This window comes from Papaver somniferum, chromosome 11 (genome assembly GCF_003573695.1).
Source record: "Papaver somniferum cultivar HN1 chromosome 11, ASM357369v1, whole genome shotgun sequence".
Classification (NCBI taxonomy): Eukaryota; Viridiplantae; Streptophyta; class Magnoliopsida; order Ranunculales; family Papaveraceae; genus Papaver; species Papaver somniferum.
In genome coordinates, this window is record NC_039368.1 from 134,508,087 (window position 1) to 134,528,355 (window position 20,269).

General features: G+C 37.2%; 1 protein-coding gene across 1 annotated transcript; it reads left to right on the forward strand.

Moving 5' to 3' along the window:
• Nucleotides 1-12,343: 12,343 nt before the first annotated feature.
• On the forward strand, nt 12,344-19,515 carry LOC113322401 (ABC transporter C family member 10-like). Its single transcript, XM_026570482.1, has 12 exons — nt 12,344-13,445; nt 13,666-15,734; nt 15,869-16,189; nt 16,284-16,370; nt 16,581-17,165; nt 17,253-17,417; nt 17,502-17,796; nt 17,911-18,125; nt 18,208-18,513; nt 18,607-18,670; nt 18,749-18,988; nt 19,126-19,515. Exons 2-12 carry the CDS (start codon nt 13,683-13,685, stop codon nt 19,236-19,238), a joined length of 4,443 nt encoding a protein of 1,480 aa, XP_026426267.1. The 5' UTR covers nt 12,344-13,445; nt 13,666-13,682; the 3' UTR covers nt 19,239-19,515.
• Nucleotides 19,516-20,269: the final 754 nt, after the last annotated feature.

Below are 20,269 nucleotides of genomic sequence, written 5' to 3' on the forward strand. Positions count from 1 at the left end.
TTGAGAGTTGAGAGAAGAATTCAATCGAGTATATAATCTCGACTCTGCCTCTGTAACGAATATCTTTCTTTTATCATTAAATTGATTAAAAACCGTCTGCAATGTAGATTTATTCTGAATCTAGCAGTTTTTGTGTTACCATTGTTTTGATGGGTTTTTTGTGGATGGATAGTGACATCTTTGGGATTATAACCCGCGGACCGATATGTTAATTCCGAATCATCTTATCTAACGGCTAGCGCAACTAAGTTTAACCTTCTAAAATCCGTGAAATAAACTAACCAGCCAGATTGCTTCACATATTTAAACCTCAACTTACACCTGCAACCAATAAAAGAATTAGATATTCATGATTTTTAAGAACCCATGTAAAGATACAAAAAGAATAGAGAAAAAGAGTATCCTAGTTCCTGTAAACCAAAATCTCCCTTAGGTATTTTGTATAGAAAGTTGTGTCTAAACTCCCCTTTATATAGGTTTTTTAACCGCCTTTTAATCCATATCCAATTAGGAAACCTATAAAAAAAATAAAAAAGAGAATGTATATATGTCTGTGCATCATTCCAAAATGCCCAAGTTAGGGTAAAATCTCGTCAAAACATAATCCCAAAGCACACTCATTCTTTTCCTTCATGCGCGCAGGAACAATTACGCGCAACAAACAACAAAAACCAAGTTTGTTTCGGTGTTTTACTCATAACTTCTTCACTGCGTTTCAAAATTGAGTGCTTCTGGGCTCGCTTAAATTGTCTATGAATTTTTTACAAGATAGATGTGAAAAATCATGGTTATATCGGTCGAGGTGGACTTATCAAGCGGTTGTTATTCATTTCTCCACTTTTAACACATATACGTCACTTCAGTGGCCTTGGATCCTTGGGTACTTATAGTACTTCATTCCATCGCCATCTTTAGTGACATTTTTCACGTTTTTTTTGGATGATTCATTTAATTAGAAAAATAAAAGAAAACAAGAGTAATACAAGAAAAAATGCAAAATATCTAACTAATTAATCGACTGATTATTCTGTATACTGACGATGTCAGAATGATTCAAGCTGACAATTAAAACACCTAGTGTTTCTGATCCAGGGTTAAGTCAACTGGTTCGATGAAAACAGAAATTGAAGAAGGAAAAAAAAACTTAAGAAGAAAAACAAACTCTGACTACAGTACAAAGAGACGACATGGCAAATGTACTTTTCTATCAACCCATCCTTCTTAGTTATGTTTTTATTCATTTATTCATATATTCATAACTTCTTCACTGCGTTTCAAAATTGAGTGCTTCTTGGCTCGCTTAAATTGTGTATGAATTCTTTACAAGATAGATGTGAAAAATCATGGTTATATCGGTCGAGGTGGACTTATCAAGCGGTTGTTATTCATTTCTCCACTTTTAACGGATATACGTCACTTCAGTGGCCTGGGTACTTGTAGTACTTCATTCCATTGCCATCTTTAGTGACATTTTTCACATTTTTTTTTGATGATTCATTTAATTAGAAAAATAAAAGAAAATAAGAGTAATACAAGGAAAAATACAAGATATCTAACTAATTAATCGACTGATTATTCTGTATAATGACGATGTAAGAATGATTCAAGCTGACAATTAAAACACCTAGTCAACTGGTTCGATGAAAACAAAAATTAAATGAATTAGGTTACAATAATCATCTGACAAATTTCTTCTTATTTAAAGCTCATCCCATATAAAATTAGGTTTCTTTGAATTATTAGTTTATGCATACAATGGAAAACAATTCTCTACATGTCCTCATTATTTCCATTATTACATGTCCTCATCAATTAAATAATGGAAAAACAATCATTATTTAAAAAATGTTGGATATTGTCAAATGTCTTTGAAAATAAAATTGTATTACGTATTTTTATTTGAATTCCAATAGAGGCAATTAATGCAAGGAGACGACATTGATTGTTGGAGGTCAAGAGACATATACGTCTTCACCCTAAAAATCTGTATGACTTTATTACCCATCAATTATCGTGATAAAGTTGTTACTTGTTAGGTGGTGATATCACTGACTTGAGTTTGAAATTCAAGAACACCAAATTCTTTGTTCAATAAAAAAAATGGAAAGTTTTCTTCCTTTTTTATTTCTCAATCCTCTGGTATTATTAGTATTCTCTATGTATTATTTTTAGTAGAAAAGGAAGTGCATACCTTGATTTCCATTTTGTAATTACTAAGGGTTGGTAGTATCCTAAAGACACGTTACTACCAATTAGATTTTATGCCCGTGCTACGCACCGGGCGGACCCCAAAATCATCCACCATCATTTTTTCTCTTAACCATGTTTTTGGTTTGGTGTTGTGGTTTCGCCTCGTCCCGTCGTGTATGACGTCGCGGGGTTGCACTCTGTCCCGTTGCGATGCGTTTTTGATTTGGTGTGGCTCGACATCGCCGCGTCCAGTCCCGGTGCACGCTTAGGAATTTCGATTTGATGTGGCTCGGCTTCGCCTCGCCCGTCGCTTAGGATTTGGATTTTTGATTTAAGGTGTGGCAGGGCGAATGGATGCATTTCTGATTTGATAATTGAAATGAAGGATTTTTTCTTTTGGATAATCACTGATTAATATCATTGTCCAAATGCTTAGTAATAAGTTCGTAATTGAAGTTCATAATTGAACGCAAATGATAAACCACCGACATGGATCATACATAATACTATTCTGATTGGTCAATATACAAAACACACTAATATTTTAGTAAACTATCGTCTATTAGTCCTTCAAATTGAGGGAAAGTATCCATACACATTCAATGTAATAGTAGCTTAATACTACCATTATTTGTGAAGAATACAAAAAAAGTATCATGGAAAAGCCAAGCCTTTTCAGGAAAGATACATACAACAGAAACATGTTAAGTGACATTGTAGTTGAAGGTTGATCTAGCTTTACTTGTTAAAGTCTTGATAGGAGCAGCCTTCATTGTCCAAGTTTTGACATCAATGAAGAAACTTAGAGAGCGATAATACTTAAAGAACTGTTCTCATATAGAGAACATAAGGGACACCTTAGTGAGTGATAATGTCAAGAATTACTCAATATTTCGGTCTCCCTTTCTCACCAATAAATTAACTATTTATACAAGACCAATATTTGGGACTCAAGAATCAAAACCTTTCCTAATACGTTTCTAAGAATGTCTTGAAACCTACTCTACGGATCTCAAGAATAGACACCGACCCAATGGGTCTTGTTTATGGAATCTTCCATATCAGTCTCAGTTTCTGCACCATTCCATATCGGTCTCAGTTACGTGTATGGAATCTTCCATATCAGTCTCCGTTTCTGCACCATTCCATATCGGTCTCAGTTACGTGTCTTAATACCCTCCCTCAAGACGGAGCATGCAGGTCACAAATGCCCATCTTGGATAGAAGACCTTGAAACTGAGCTTTTCCTAATGATTTTGTGAAAATATCCGCCAATTGTACTGTGGTAGGAGTGTAAGATGGCGATATAATTCTCTGTATTATTGCATCCTTGATCAGATGACAATCTACCTCTATATGCTTGGTACGTTCATGAAAAACTGGATTCTTAGCAATATACAATGCTGATTGGCTATCACAAAGAAGACTCATTCCTTGTGTATGATGAACTCCTAAATCTCGAAGTAACTGTTTTAACCACTTTAACTCACATGTAGTTGCCGCCATCGAACGATATTCTGCTTCAGCTGAGCTACGAGACACAGTATGTTGTTTCTTAGTCTTTCATGACACCGGCGAATCTCCAAGAAGTACAAACCATCCTGTTAGTGAACGCCTCGTTAAAGGACAACTTGCCCAATCTGAATCACACCAACTTTTCAAGTTAAGATTACTATCAGAGCGCAACAGAATTCCTTGTCCAGGATTCTTCTTCAAATATCTAACCACACGAATTGTTGCTTCCCAATGCTCCAGTCTAGGTTGTTGCATAAACTGGGACAAAGTATGCACTGAGTAAGCAAGATCTGGTCGTGTGACTGACAAATAAATTAGACGTCCAACCAGTCTTCTATATTTCTCCACATCTTTGAGCAAATCACCTTTTTCCAAAGCAAGACGATGATTCGTCTCCATTGGAAATTCTGCAGGTTTTGCACCTAATAAACCTGTTTCCATGATAATATCCAACGCATATTTTCTCTGACATATGTAGAAACCCTTTTTACTACGAGCCACTTCCAATCCTAGGAAGTATTTTAATTTTCCCAAATCTTTCATTTTAAAACATTGACCCAAGTATGACTTAAATTTTGTAAGTGCGACTAGATCATTACCTGCAATAATCAAATCATCAACATACACCAGCACATTAAGTTGCATCTTTCCCTTGATCATAGTAAAAAGAGAATAGTCTGAGTATGATTGACGAAATCCATAATTCTTCATAGTCGTTGACAACTTTGCAAACCAACACCGTGGAGCTTGTTTTAGTCCATACAATGATTTCTTCATCCTGCACACCATATTAGGATTACCCTTGGCAAATCCTGGCGGTGTCTTCATATACACTTCCTCTTCCAGATCTCCATGAAGAAATGCATTATGTACATCCATCTGATGCACTTCCCACTCCTTATCCGCTGCAACAGCTAAAAACATACGAACAGTTGTCATCTTTGCCACTGGTGCAAACGTCTCATTGTAATCTAATCCTTCAACTTGATGATTTCCAAAGATTACTAGTCTCGCTTTTAATCGTACCAACTTCCCGTTTTCATCATACTTCTCTGTATATATCCATTTTCTTCCTAGTGCCTTCTTACCGGGTGGTAATTCTGTTAGATCCCACGTTCCTTGTTCTTCCAAGGCTCTTATTTCTTCCGCCATTGTTTTCCTCCATCCTGGATGCTTCATTGCTTCTCTGAAACTTTTAGGCTCAGATTTTGCAGTTAGTGCTGCAAGATACGTTTTATGTACTGCAGAAAACCTATCACAACTAACATAATATGTCAAAGGATAAGGTGTACCTGAGGATGATGATTGTGTGGAATCGAGCTGAGATGGACTATTTTCTCGAATGGTGTGCGTCACAAATCCTTTGAGCCTACTAGAAGGGATCTTCTGACGCTTTCCCTTACCCATCTCTTCTTCAGCCGTGACATTATTGCGAGCACCAACATCCACTTCAACAACAACATCCTCCACTGGTTGTTTATGCGTGTCGCTGTGTACTTCCACAGTCATGCCTTCTTCTGCAACTATGATGTCTTCATCATCGCTGTACACTTCCGCTGTAACTTCCGCAGGACTGGATTGATCAGTCTCAGTCAAATCACCAGACGTATCGGTCTCAGTGGAATCTCTAAAATTCGACTGATTCCTTCAATTCGAAGCATCCTTATTCAAACCACGTTTCACGTTCACCTCATATGGAAACTGATTTTCATGAAACTTCATATCTCTCGACACCAAAAATTGTCTTGTGTCTAAATCGTAAACTTGCCACGCCTTCTTACCAAATGAATAGCCAAGAAATACACATCTCCTTCCTCTACTCGCAAATTTATCTCCTTTACTGCTTTCATCATGCACATAGCACAAGCATCCAAACACCTTCAACTGATTATATGGTGGTTGATTTCCAAACAAAATTTCATAAGGAGTTTTATTGTTTAGAATAGGTGTAAGTATACGATTAATTAAGTATGCCGCGGTCGGTGCACATTCTCCCCAAAATCATATTGGTAAACTTGCTTGAAATCTCAAAGCCCTTGCCACATTCATTATATGCTGGTGTTTTCTTTCAACTCTTCCATTCTATTGAGGAGTACCTACACACGAAGTCTTAAAGAATATCCCATTAGTCTTAAAATAACCACGCAATGCATTAAATTCAGTTCCATTATCACTTCTAACAATTTTGACTTCTTTGTTAAACTGTCGTTTTACTAAAGCACCAAAATCACGAAATATTGATTCAACCTCAGTTTTGTATCGAAGTAAATAAATCCACACACCTCTTGAAAAATCATCTACTATTGTCAGAAAATATTGAGCTCCACTTGTTGAATGTATCTTCTAAGGACCCCATAAATCAATATGAACTAACTCAAAAATACAATTGGATTTACTCAAACTACTAGAAAAACTACTTCTACGATGCTTTGCTCGTGGACAAATATCACAAGCATCATTATTCTTCTTTATTAACCTACTAACTCCTTGTAACTTTTGTAATACTTTCTCTGAAGGATGTCCCATACGTCGATGCCACAGCTCACATGTATCTTCACTTACAGCCATAACTTCCACTTGAGGCACACCACAGAAAATATATAGTCCACCTTGTCTCTCAGCCACTCCAATCATCCTCCTCGTCAACCGGTCCTGTATAAGACATAAACTGTTAGTACATTGGATAATACATCTCATTTCACCAATGAGTTGTGTAACTGAAATTAAGTTACAGGTTATCTGAGGTACGTAAAGAACATTATCAAGTCTCATTCCACCAGTAAGAATCACAAATCCTATTTTCTCAGAGTGCGCATATTTTCCATCAGGAAATCCAACTGAACATGCCTTAATATCTCTTACGTTAACCATGTCAAGAAGTTCACATGTGACATGATTTGTTGCTCCTGTGTCAACAATCCAGGATGTTTCTTTCTTTTTACCTTGTAGATGAGAACTGGTCTTTCGTGAGTTTAAATACTCCATCACCTGCTGAACCTGTGCAGCTGTAACTCCTACCAATCCTGATCCATCAGATGTTGACGCACCACTTTTTTGATTTGCAGCTGATATATGCAAGTTATGTGCATGAACGGTGTTACCACCTTGTCCTCTGCCACCTCTTCCGTTTGCATTCCCAGCACCAGTACGTCCACGTCCTCTTCCTCCAGTTCTACCTCCTCTTCCATTCTTTGGGCTGTCTCCCCACCATTCAGGGTATCCAATTATTTTAAAACAGCCATCATCAGAGTTTCCTTGTCTGCTGCAATGTTTGCAGTATTTGGTTGGATCATAGGTGTTGAGAAGACGTTGATCAGCTTGCACCTTGAAATCCATGACATTCTATTGTACGTCTGAAGTAACACCTCCATCTCCGATTCTCAGACGTTCTGAGTTGACAATCGCTTGGTATGCAACATCTATTGATGGCAGTGGATCCCTAGATAACAGTTGTTCACACAAAGAACTGTAGACAGAATCCAGGCCAATAAGAAAGTAATGCAAGAAATCTTCTTCTCTTAACACACTTACCTGAGTCGCAATATTACACGTGCACTGTCCACACTTGCACTGAGGTATCTTCATATAAGTCACCATCTCATCCCATATTTTGTTCAATCTTCCATAATATACAACAACTCCCTCCGTTTTCTTTTGTTTGCAATCACTCAAGGATGCCTTTAGCTGACATATTCTGGTTCCACTCACAACACAGAATCTTTTCTTCAAGTGTGTCCACAACAGACTTGCATCATCATAGTCTCCAAGAGTTGATCTAACTGAACCTTCCAACGTATTACTGATCCATGAAACTAACATTGAGTGAACTGCAATCCATTCTTCCAACTGATCTGGTTCTACAGGTTGTTTGATTGTTCCATCAACAAAACCGAATTTTCTTTTGCCTATCAATGACCTTCTCATGGCTCTAGCCCATTCATCATAGTTAGTTCCTTTTAGGACAATCGGTGTGATGATTATTCCCGGTCCATCACTAGATCCCAGATGATATACTGGATTCTTCTTTTGCGTATCATATTCAATCATCTTTCCTTTTGATGATTCTACTTCTTCAACCATCTTTAGGGTTTGAACAGTTTCGTTTTTTTAGGGTTTAGGTATCGTAACTGGCTCTTGATGCCATGTCAAGAATTACTCAATATTTCGGTCTCCCTTTCTCATTAATAAATTAACTATTTATACAATACCAATACTTGGTACTCAAGAATCAAAACCTTTCCTAATACGTTTCTAAGACTGTCTTGAGACCTACTCTACGGGTCTCAAGAATAGACACCGACCCAATGGGTCTTGTTTATGGAATCTTCCATATCAGTCTCAATTTCTGCACCATTCCATATCGGTCTCAGTTACGTGTATGGAATCTTCCATATCAGTCTCAGTTTCTGCACCATTCCATATCGGTGTCAGTTACGTGTCTTAATAGATAACGCTCCGAACGCTTCCTGTCACCTTCACTGCCAACACAAAAATGGATCCCCAGAAGTCTTTTAGGCACTATAAAATCACATTAGTCATTGCAAATACATTACCTTAGAAAGAGTAGGTCAACTTACAAGCACAACAGTATAACCATACCCACCTCCACCTTATCTTTATGTTGACATACATTATGTGGCTACTGATTGAACTTGCAACTACTGCCAACTCTCATGCCCATTCGTATCTAGGATTAGCATCAAAGCAAATGACACCAGCAAAAAGAGTGTCCTCTACTGGTACGAATTGAATCACACATCAAGTCTGAAACATGTAAACACACAACTTATAGCAGCATAAATAGAAAAACAAACAAATTACTTTAACCCGAACACAAATCTGTTAACCCCAAGCATACGCGACACTATAGGACATCTACTAAAGCTAGCCGAAGAAAATATTGTAAAGAAGGTCCCATTAATACCTACCATCTATATAGCAAACAACATATACAATGCCGTGTTTTTACGCCATATCCGACACTACACAAAACAAACAAAACTAAAAAACAATTCGATTGCAAATTAATACAATTACAGATTCATCACCAGGTTTGGTAATTTGAGAAGGATTTTTTATTTTGGATGATCACTAAGCGTCAAGCGCATGTTGATAAGTTCGTAATTAAACCCAAATGATTATAGGTGGCACTTTGAAGACAACTGTTATGCATCTTTTTAAAGTCTTCGATTACATAGTAGCAAATATAGAAATCAAGCAAGATTCCTATAAGCCTGGACCTGAAATGTAATTTGTGACACGAAACCGTAAGTTGTGAATGTAAACACTTAAAATCTATGAAACAATCTCAGCTAACATAAACAGTGACGTATTAAACATTATAGTCAAGGAGAAGAAAAACATAATCTCATTTTTTTTATCATGATTTAGATACAAACATTCAGTTGAGACAAATTAAAATCTATAAAGGAGAACAGGGTATAATGCATCTTTGCTGGTGTTTTTCCTAGTCATTATTAGATAAACCTTTAAAATCCATGTATATAAGCAAAAGCTCTTCAATTAGCTCCTACAATAATAAAACAACAATGATTAGAATTTTAGACGTATGTAGGAAGGAGATTATACAAAAACAGTTCTACTTTCGACCTTTTGTATTGGATCTACAATAAATGTTCTGCAAACTCTAACCTTGTTGTTAGCAGGATTCTTCGTGCTACTGATACTCTAGATGTGATCGCTTTTTGTAAGTTAAACCGTGAATTCATGAATGATAAAAAAAAACTAAAAACAAAAAGGAAAACCCAATTTCTATCTCACGCTCATGTTTAAGAATAAGAAAACTGAGTTTACCTAGTTTTCTTCTCCACCAATACGACATCAGACTCTCCTCTCTCACATATACTGCAGACAGAAAACATAAACTTGTCATTCAAAAAATATCGAAATCTAAATCATGAAGAAATAAGAAAACTGTTATGAAATCAAAATAGAAAACCTGAGAGAGGGTTTTGAGGTAACACAAAAAGGGATAACACATCTGATGGTGCGACTATAGAGATAAGAAACCGAAGAAGGAGCAGTGAAAAAGGATTTTCCCTTGTCTAATTGATCTGAGAAGAAACGACGACTGAAGGAGATAACAAACCCCTTAATTAGCGAAACTCTAGTGGATGATCGTGAAACTTCGTTAGCTGGACTAGAAGACAAAGAAATTATAGCAGTGTATGAGATCAAAGATTCATTATCAAAATACGAATAAGATTACAGAGATTATCCACAGATCAGAATACACATAATCCACTTCATAACAAAACAGAAACATGAAATACAAATTTGTAGGAAACCCTAAGAAGAATCGAAATCAGATATAAATATAGGGGTTTTGACTAAACAGTGATTTTCAAAACCAAACTATAAGAAGAGAATGAATCAAGTGATACCATACCAGTGATTTTGATTGAAGTGAAAAGCGAAACCTCAATAAACCCTAGTCTGCAAAATCGAAACAGCCAAATAAGCCAACCCCGATTTCTGTTTCATGATTATCCTTCGTACTAATAAGAACATGATCTAAAAGCCAGTCTGATTACTCTGGAAATCAAAGAAAATGGAGAAAAACGATGAGTACGGCTGCGTTTTTCTGTAGGAAACCCTAAGAAGAGTAAAAACTTGAAGATCAATGGAATTAGGCTAACCCATCAAGAATCGAAATCAGATATAAATATAGGGGTTTTGACTGAAACAGTGATTTTCAAAACCAAACTATAAGAAGAGAATGAATCAAGCGATACCATACCAGTGATTTTGATTGAAGTGAAAAGCGAAACCTCAATAAACCCTGGTCTGCATAATCGAAACAGCCAAATAAGCCAACCCCGATTTCTGTTTCATGATTATCCTTCGTACTAATAAGAACATGATCTAAAAGCCAGTCTGATTACTCTGAAAATCAAAGAGAATGGAGAAAAACGATGAGTATAGCTGCGTTTTTCTGTAGGAAACCCTAAGAAGAGTAAAAACTTGAAGATCAATGGAATTAGGCTAACCCATCAAGAGTCGAAATCAGATATAAATATAGGGGTTTTGACTGAAACAATGATTTTCAAAACCAAACTATAAGAAGAGAATGAATCAAGCGATACCATACCAGTGATTTTGACTGAAGTGAAAAGCGAAACCTCAATAAACCCTAGTCTGCAAAATCGAAACATCCAAATAAGCAAACCCGATTTCTGTTTCATGATTATCCTTCGTACTAATAAGAACATGATCTAAAAGCCAGTCTGATTACTCTGAAAATCAAAGAGAATGGAGAAAAACGATGAGTATGGCTGCGTTTTTCTGTAGGAAACCCTAAGAAGAGTAAAAACTTGAAGATCAATGGAATTAGGCTAACCCATCAAGAATCGAAATCAGATATAAATATAGGGGTTTTGACTGAAACAGTGATTTTCAAAACCAAACTATAAGAAGAGAATGAATCAAGCGATACCATACCAGTGATTTTGACTGAAGTGAAAAGCGAAACCTCAATAAACCCTAGTCTGCAAAATCGAAACATCCAAATAAGCAAACCCGATTTCTGTTTCATGATTATCCTTCGTACTAATAAGAAATTGATCTAACATCCAGTATGATTACTCTGAAAATCAAAGACAATGGAGAAAAACGATGAGTATGGCTGCGTTTTTCAGAGATGTACATGTGAATCAGAAAACGATATGTAGTATCTCAATTATGCTCTGGTTCTAGGGTTTTGTTTTCTCTAGTTTTTTCTTCCTTTAGCTTTCTTTAGTTTTTGTTTACGGAAAGACTGTTTCTTTCTTCTTTTTCTTTTGTTTCGCGGTAGGTTTGTGTGAAAAAACAAGAAAAAACCGGTATTCACTGTTAAATTCACGTAATTTGAGAAAAAGTGGAATAGAGCAATTTTAAGGGGACAATGACGCTCACCCATGGGTGGGTATTCTCACCGTGCGACGGATGGCCTCGCATGACTTAGGGGTTTAAAGGGTTTGATTTTTAGTTGGACCTAGGGCTGCACAGCAACCCGGTCTGACCGACAAACCTGACTGAACCGACCTAGAATAAACCGAACCGACACAGACCCGATACATCTAAAACTTCCAAACTGTAAGAATGTTACAAACCCGATCTAATTTCAGTTATTTTCAGATGGATCACCATATCGAACGACCTGGTGTTAAACCGACCGAACATATCTGTTTATTTATTACCGTGACAACTCAACTGTTATTTTTTAGTATATTCCCAACATCACCTGCTATCATTCCGTCGTTGCTATATCATTTTTTTGGTATGTTTAAGTCACATTGATGCCCGACCACCGACCCGACACCACCCGATGAAAAATCGGTTGCGATTAAAACCGACCCGTCTGTGAACTTGGTCCTAATTTGGGGCTGCATATCAGAAAACTGATCAATACGGTGCACTGGTCGGTAGGGCCAACAACCGAACCAACCGGGCCTTTGTCCAGCTCTAGTTGGACCAGTCAAAAACCGATGTGGACACAGCCACACATGCAAATTAAATTCTCAAACAACTGGGACGTGGCGGATAAATATTTTTGTAATATGCGGCCCAACAATCATAATCCATCCAAACGTGGGTTAAATGATGTTTCTACTTTCTAGTTTCTACCCTTTCTAGGACTTGGGTCTTATCTTAAATGCTCTTTGATTTCACTTCTATTGAAGAAAAAGCAAATTTGGGGATTTTGGTTTCGTTTATTCGATATAGGGGTTAAATTCCGATGAGATGTGGAAATCAAAGTATGGAGTCAAGAAGGCAGATGCATGATATCATGTTTTGAAGTTTGGATTTGAAGAAGAAGAAGAAGATAACTTCTGTTTCCATTATCTGAGTGTTTGGATGAAAATGCAGGATGGGTGTTTGATAAAATGAGTGGACAAAGACTCTGCTTATTGATTACTCGGTTATTCGAAGTTGGGGTTTGTAGATTCGAAGTGTTTTCAAATCGATGCCAGAGTGGAATTCTGCTTCTTGGAATGCTCTATGATTGTGCAAGGTATGTTTAAATCATGAAGCTTTTTTCAATTGTTTGAAAGGATGCAGTTAGAGAAAGTTGAGTTGGATAAATTTGTTATTGTAGCTAGTATGTTATCATCTTGTACAGGATTTGGAGCTTTATTAGAGCAAAGTGAGTGGATATTTGAAAATGTAAAGAAGAACTGATTTGAAGTGGATAATATGCAGTAAAAGAGTGGATGCTGGTGGCTTTTTGTTCTTAATAGTGGAAATTACAGGGGATAGGTAAGTTTTAGAAAGTGTTAAGAATTGCATGCTTTATTAAACTCTCATGTGGATGGATTCTGTTGCTTTGCAAGTAGGAGATCAATTTGTTTATATGTTGGTGACCAGCCAACATTTGATTTCGGAGGGGTGCAGACAGAAAAGCGACTTGGCTAGTCTTAGATTATCATATTTGCATCAATGGGTTGTCATTTAAGGCAATGACAGCATTAGCATCCACATCAACAAGTAGCAGTTGTCAAAACAGGATTACATCATTAGGGGGCAGGGAGCAATGACGACATATCATTAGCATGGCATAAAAAATGCTTATGTTGCCAAAGTCAATCAAACTTAGTACTACAATACAGTAGTAGGTGCTTTTGTTTTTTCTTGTTTTTGGCGCTCATAATCTAGTGTGGGTTTAAGTCAACCCATTTTTGGCTGAACCTCAAAGTTACAAGCACAAAGGAATTTCTGCAATAACTTCTCTGGATTTTGTGGTGAGTTTTCCTTTTCTCTATAGTGTTTGCATTGTACAAGATTTTGGCTTCTTAATGGTGAAATTATCGATACGTTTTCAGTAAATTGTTCAAATCATGATTCTCTGTAATTGCTCTGCATTATTTCTAATTTGTCATATTTTTTACTAAATATTTTTTCTTTCGTCAAGACTAGAGGATATAATATGTTATATTAACATAGTTCTTTCCTTGCAAACAGAAGCAGAATTTGTAAATATGATGAAGAATTTCTGGACTTCATATTGTGGAGATTCTGATTGTACATATAATGGAGGAACATGTGGTTTTGGATTTTTACTGTTCACATACCCTTATTCTTGTGTACATAATGGCATTGTTATTTGTTTAGATGCCCTGCTGCTGTTCATATTATTATTAGCTGTTATTTCGAAGCCCTCTGCGAGAACAGTTCATAATGCTTTCTGTGGGTGTACTTCTTTAGTGATTCTTTCTGGTGTTTATAATTGTGTTTTGGGATTGGTATACTTGGCTTTGGGTATTTGGGTTCCTGAAGATTCTGTGATTAGTAAACAGACGGGTGTTTTGCCTTTGCATCGGCGGGTTGTAGTATTATTTCATGGATTCACATGGTTGATTTTGTGTTTGACTGTTAGTCTTAGGGGAAAGAAGTTTACGCAAAGGATGTTGAGGCTTTGTTCTACGGTTACATGCATAACTGCAGGACTTCTTTGTTTTTCGGCATTGTGGGTCCTTGTGATCGGCAGAATGGTTTCAGTTAACGTTGTTATAGACATACTTTTACTGCCTGGAGCAGTGCTTCTATTATTATGCACTTCTAGGGGAAACCAATGGGAAGATTCAGGTGAAACTGGGGACAGAAATTCTCTTTACACACCTTTGAATGGTGGATCTAATGGACATATTGAAGCAGATATTGGAAGTGAAACTCCTTTTGCAAAGGCAGGATTTCTTAGTAAAATGACATTTTGGTGGTTGAATTCATTGATGAAGAGTGGTAAGGAGAAAACCCTTAACGATGCAGATATACCGCCACTGCGGAAGGAAGACCGTGCAGAGAGTTGTTACTTGTTGTTTATGGACCATCTAAATTCACAGAAGCAAACTAATGCATCTGAATCACCCTCAGTTTTATGGACGATGGTTTTATGTTATCGGAAAGAGGTTCTAATATCTGGGTTTTTCGCATTGCTTAAGATACTCACTCTCTCTGCTGGTCCACTGCTTCTCAATGCCTTCATTAAGGTTGCTGAAGGGAAACAAGCTTTTGAATATGAGGGGTATGTTTTGGTTGCATCATTATTCTTCACAAAATGCGTAGAGTCGTTGGCGCAAAGGCAATGGTTCTTCCGTAGTAAGTTAATAGGCATCCAAATCAGATCAATTCTCTCAGCAGCTATCTATAAAAAGCAATTGAGGCTTTGTAATTCTGCCAGGTTGGTGCATTCGGCTGGTGAGATAACAAACTATGTGACTGTAGATGCTTATAGAATTGGTGAATTCCCTTATTGGTTTCATCAGACATGGACAACAGTTCTCCAACTCTGCATTGCACTAGTCATTCTTTTTCATGCCGTTGGTCTTGCTACACTTGCAGCATTGGTTGTAATAGTATTAACTGTGCTATGCAATACTCCGGTGGCTAAACTACAACATAAATTCCAGACTAACCTCATGGTTGCACAGGATGAGAGATTAAAGGCTATATCGGAGGCCCTTGTGAACATGAAGATTTTGAAGTTGTATGCCTGGGAGACACATTTCAAGAGTGTTATTGAAAGATTGAGGGAAGAAGAACTTAAATGGTTGTCGGCAGTGCAGCTGCGGAGGGCTTACAATGCAATTCTCTTTTGGTCATCCCCAGTATTGGTTTCGGCAGCTACTTTTGGGGCATGTTACTTTCTTGGTGTTCCGCTTTATGCTAGTAATGCCTTCACTTTTCTAGCAACTCTACGGCTTGTTCAGCAACCTGTTCAAGCTATACCTGATATTATTGGCGTAATTATTCAAGCAAAAGTTGCGTTAGCACGGATCATAAGGTTTCTTGAGGCACCAGAGCTACAGGCTGGGACTGCTAAGCAAAAGAAAAATACAGACCAACTTTGGCTAGCCATTTCTATCGAATTGGGCAACTTTTCATGGGAAGAGAATCCATTAAAACCTACGCTAAGCAGTATAAAATTGGAGGTTAAACCTGGTGGGAAGGTAGCTATCTGTGGTGAGGTTGGTGCAGGAAAATCAACCATTTTAGCAGCAATTCTTGGAGAAGTTTTGAACACTGCAGGAACGGTTAGTTCTTATATATAACGATACTTCTTCTGTATTTGGATGCTTAGATTGCATGTTTAATTGTTTATCTAAGGATTAACATTAGTTTTGGATATTCATAAAAACTAATGTTGTTCATTTTCTTCCCTCCACAGGTTCAAACTTATGGTAAGATTGCATATGTTTCACAGACGGCATGGATTCAAACAGGTAGTATACAAGATAATATTCTTTTTGGACACAACATGGACAGGATAAGATACCATGAAACACTGAAGAAGTGTTCACTTCTAAAGGACCTTGAAATGCTCCCTTTTGGGGATCTGACTGAAATTGGAGAAAGAGGAGTTAATCTGAGTGGGGGTCAGAAGCAGCGCATTCAACTTGCTCGTGCTCTCTATCAGGATGCTGATATATACTTGATGGATGATCCATTTAGCGCAGTTGATGCTCACACTGCTACCAACCTATTTAATGTCAGTTCGTGATTCTTCCTCAAAACAGTTCTCCTCTTTTTCTTACTGAAATTTCTCTTCTCTTACAGTTTATTCAATTAGTTTGGTTGTGCAGGAGTATGTAATGGGGGCTCTATCCGCAAAGACAGTCTTACTTGTGACACATCAAGTCGATTTTCTTCCCAAATTTGACTCTATTTTGGTTAGATTGCGTTTCTGATCCTTTGACTATTTTATTCGTTGTTCTCAATTCTGATAACATATATAACAGATGATGCAAGTCCTCTTGGATAACCCATTTCCCCGAAAAATTGAATAATGAATGTTGTTGGAACTTGCTGATCTATGAACAACTTCTAGGAGGATTTTCATATTTGAATTTGACCATGAAGCAATTCTGTTTCCTTTACAGCTGATGTCTGATGGGCAAATCTTATGTTCCGCTCCTTATCATGCATTGATGGCTTCTTGTCAAGAGTTTTCTGAACTTGTAAATGCACACAAAGATACAGCTGGTTCCGATAGTTTTTCAGAAGTATCCTCTTCTCAGGGTCATGGAACTTCTTCAAAAGAAATTTCTAAAACTTATAGTGAGAAACAGCTGAAATCAGTTGGGCTTCAGTTGATTAAGCTTGAAGAGAGAGAATCTGGAGACACCGGTCTAAAACCATACCTGCAGTATCTGAATCAGAGTAAAGGCTTCATCTACTTCTCTGTAGTAGTTCTAGCTCACCTCATATTTGTGGGTGCACAAGTGCTACAGAACTCTTGGATGGCTGCGAATGTTCAAAATCCTCAAGTCACTGAATTGCGACTGATTATGGTTTACTTAATTATTGGATGTAGCACGATATTACTGTTACTTGTCAGATTACTTGCTACAGTTGCCATGGGACTTCAGTCATCAAAGTCTTTATTTTACCAGCTATTGAACTCTCTTTTTTGTGCGCCGATGTCTTTCTATGACTCCACACCTTTGGGAAGGATACTGAGTCGGGTAAGAGCATTAAAACAAGAATTAGATAGAATTTATCTATTTGTTGATATTTATGTATTAAACCTTATGTCCATTTTTCTTATGTAGGTATCTTCTGATTTGAGTTTTCTAGACCTTGATATTCCATTCAGCTTAACACTTTCTGTCATTGCAACCATGAGTACATATGCTAATCTTGGGGTATTAGCCGTTATTACTTGGCCAGTGTTATTTGTCTCCATACCCATGATACTAATGGCAATCTGCTTACAGGTATTGTACCAGGCTTTCTTGTTAATTGTCAATATCCTCTTTTTATATACCTTTTAACTTTGTGGAATATGCTTTCTCTCTTAGAAATACTACTTCGCTTCTGCAAAAGAGTTTATGCGAATCAATGGAACAACTAAATCTATGATAGCAAACCATCTTGCCGAATCCATTGCAGGGGCTATGACGATTAGAGCATTTGAGGAGGAAGACAGATTCTTTGCTGAGAATCTTGACCTCATTGACCAAAACTCAAGTCCATTTTTTCACACTTTCTCCGCAAATGAGTGGTTGATCCAACGTTTGGAACTACTAAGTGCTGTCGTGCTTTCCACCTCAGCACTTGTTATGGTTTTGCTTCCTCCGGGAACATTTAGTCCTGGTAGGTGTTATCTTTTCGATGCATACAAGTTACAACATCTGTATTCATTAATTCTTGTTGTTGTCACATTCTTATTTTAATAAACAAATATCTGACAACTAATCTTTACTGCAGGATTTGTCGGAATGGCATTGTCGTATGGTCTTTCATTGAACATGGCCCTCGTATATTCTATTCAATACCAGTGTACATTAGGAAATCATATTATTTCTGTTGAAAGACTGAATCAATATTTGCACATTCCCAGTGAAGCCCCAAAAGTCATTGACGCAAACCGACCCTTGCCTAGTTGGCCCTGTATCGGCAGAATTGAGATCCACGACTTAAAGGTTACCTATCTGAAATATTTGCATTTTTGCATTGTCATGTTCAATTAAAAATCAATGCTTATAATGGATTGATCTCAAGCAGGTCAGATATAGGTCCAATACTCCAGTTGTTCTTCAAGGAATTAGTTGCACGTTTGAAGGAGGACACAAGATTGGGGTTGTAGGCCGGACCGGCAGTGGGAAGACAACTATGATAGGTGCTCTGTTCCGATTGGTAGAGCCAGTAGAGGGGAAAGTGGTCATAGATAGCATTGACATCTCGACCATCGGACTTCATGATCTGAGATCACGGTTAGGAATTATACCTCAGGAACCGATTCTCTTCAATGGTACTGTTAGATATAATTTGGATCCTCTGTCACAACACTCTGATCAGGACATTTGGGAGGTACAATTTTTGCTGACATGATGCAGTTGAACAAAAGCAAACAATCCTTTTACCACAGTAACAAAAATGACTTTTTTCATGTATGCTTGTAAGGTTCTTGGAAAGTGTCAGCTTGAAGATGCAGTACGAGAGAAAGGAAATGGACTGGATTCATTAGGTACTCTTTCAAGTTATTGAATGTTGTTCTATTGTCTTAGATGTTCTTAGTCATTAATGTATCCGTTTGATATTACAGTCGCAGATGATGGATCAAACTGGAGCATGGGGCAACGCCAACTGTTCTGTTTAGGTCGTGCGCTGTTGAGGAGATGCCGAATTTTAGTGTTGGATGAAGCTACTGCATCAATTGACAATGCGACAGACTCCATTCTACAGAAGACCATAAGGGTTGAGTTTGCTGACTGCACCGTAATCACAGTTGCCCACAGAATCCCAACCGTGATGGACTGCACAATGGTGCTTGCTTTAAGTGATGGTAAGCTTTGCAATTTCTTTTAACCTATCACACTATTAGCGTCCAATTGACCTTATGAAAAACTTGTCAGAGTGTTCTTTCAGATTATAAGTCTGCATTTTCATTAAAACTGATGATGTGTTCGTCCTGTTTGTCAGGGAAAATAATGGAATATGACCAGCCTATGAAATTGATGAACACAGAAGAATCGCTGTTCGCAAAACTTGTCAAGGAATACTGGTCTCACAGTCACTCTGCAGATTCTTCGTGAAGTAGCATATCTCCGATCAGGCGAACTGCCTGTATCTAATTGCCATTAAACTAAACTCATTGGGACTGCCATTATTGGGGCTAGCTACCTTACCCGAAACTGCCCCCACTTCTGTTAATATATGTAAATTCAGGTGAAGTATGAGGGTCAGGAGTGAAGGAAAATAAGGTAAAATAGGCGCTTTCTTGTTAAAATATGTAAAATCAAATAAATTCAACTTGGAATACAAATTTTCATCCAACTGTATGATACGAATATTATATTTAATTATATTTTTTAATATATATGACACGGGATTACATTAAGAAAGAAGGCTATTATTGGGGCGTTCACCTAATAGGACAAAAATGGGTCACCCATAAGTAATATCAAAAACTCCTTATTTCAAACAATTTTGTAATGATTAAACAACCCTTATTTAGTTAATTTTAATTTAATTTAATTAGATAAAAATTAAATTAATGAATTTTGTTGTATACTTGGTGAATTCTGGGACAAAGTTTTTGTGGGAAGAAAATCTGGCCGTAAAATAAACTTCTACGGTTGGAAATCCAAATCTAGACGTAAAATCACTTCTACGGTTGGAAATAATCCAAACCTGGACGTAAAATCACTTATACGGTTGGAATTAAAAGGAACCTGGACGTAAAATGAGCTTCTACGGTTGGAACTAATTCAAACCTGACAAATAAAATTCTACGGTTGGAAATAATTCAAACCTGGACGTAAAATCACTTTTACGGTTGGAATTAAAAGAAAACTGGACGTAAAATCGGATTCTACGGTTGGAATTAAAAGAAACCTGGACGTAAAATGAGCTTCTACGGTTGGAACTAATCCAAACCTGGACGTAAAATTACATGCAAATAAAATTCTACGGTTGGAATTAATCCAAACCTAGACGTAAAATCACTTCTACGGTTGGAAATATTCCAAACCTGGACGTAAAATCACTTCTACGGTTGGAATTAAAAGGAATCTGGACGTAAAATGAGCTTCTACGGTTGGAACTAATTCAAACCTGGGCAAAT

Bases quoted from the DNA above. Each gene is read 5' to 3' on its own strand.
- LOC113322401 (XM_026570482.1), top strand. From the start codon at position 13,683: ATGATGAAGAATTTCTGGACTTCATATTGTGGAGATTCTGATTGTACA. The intron at 18,514-18,606 runs GTACAATTTTTG...TATGCTTGTAAG, and splicing joins CTGATCAGGACATTTGGGAG to GTTCTTGGAAAGTGTCAGCT. The intron at 18,989-19,125 runs GTAAGCTTTGCA...CCTGTTTGTCAG, and splicing joins GGTGCTTGCTTTAAGTGATG to GGAAAATAATGGAATATGAC.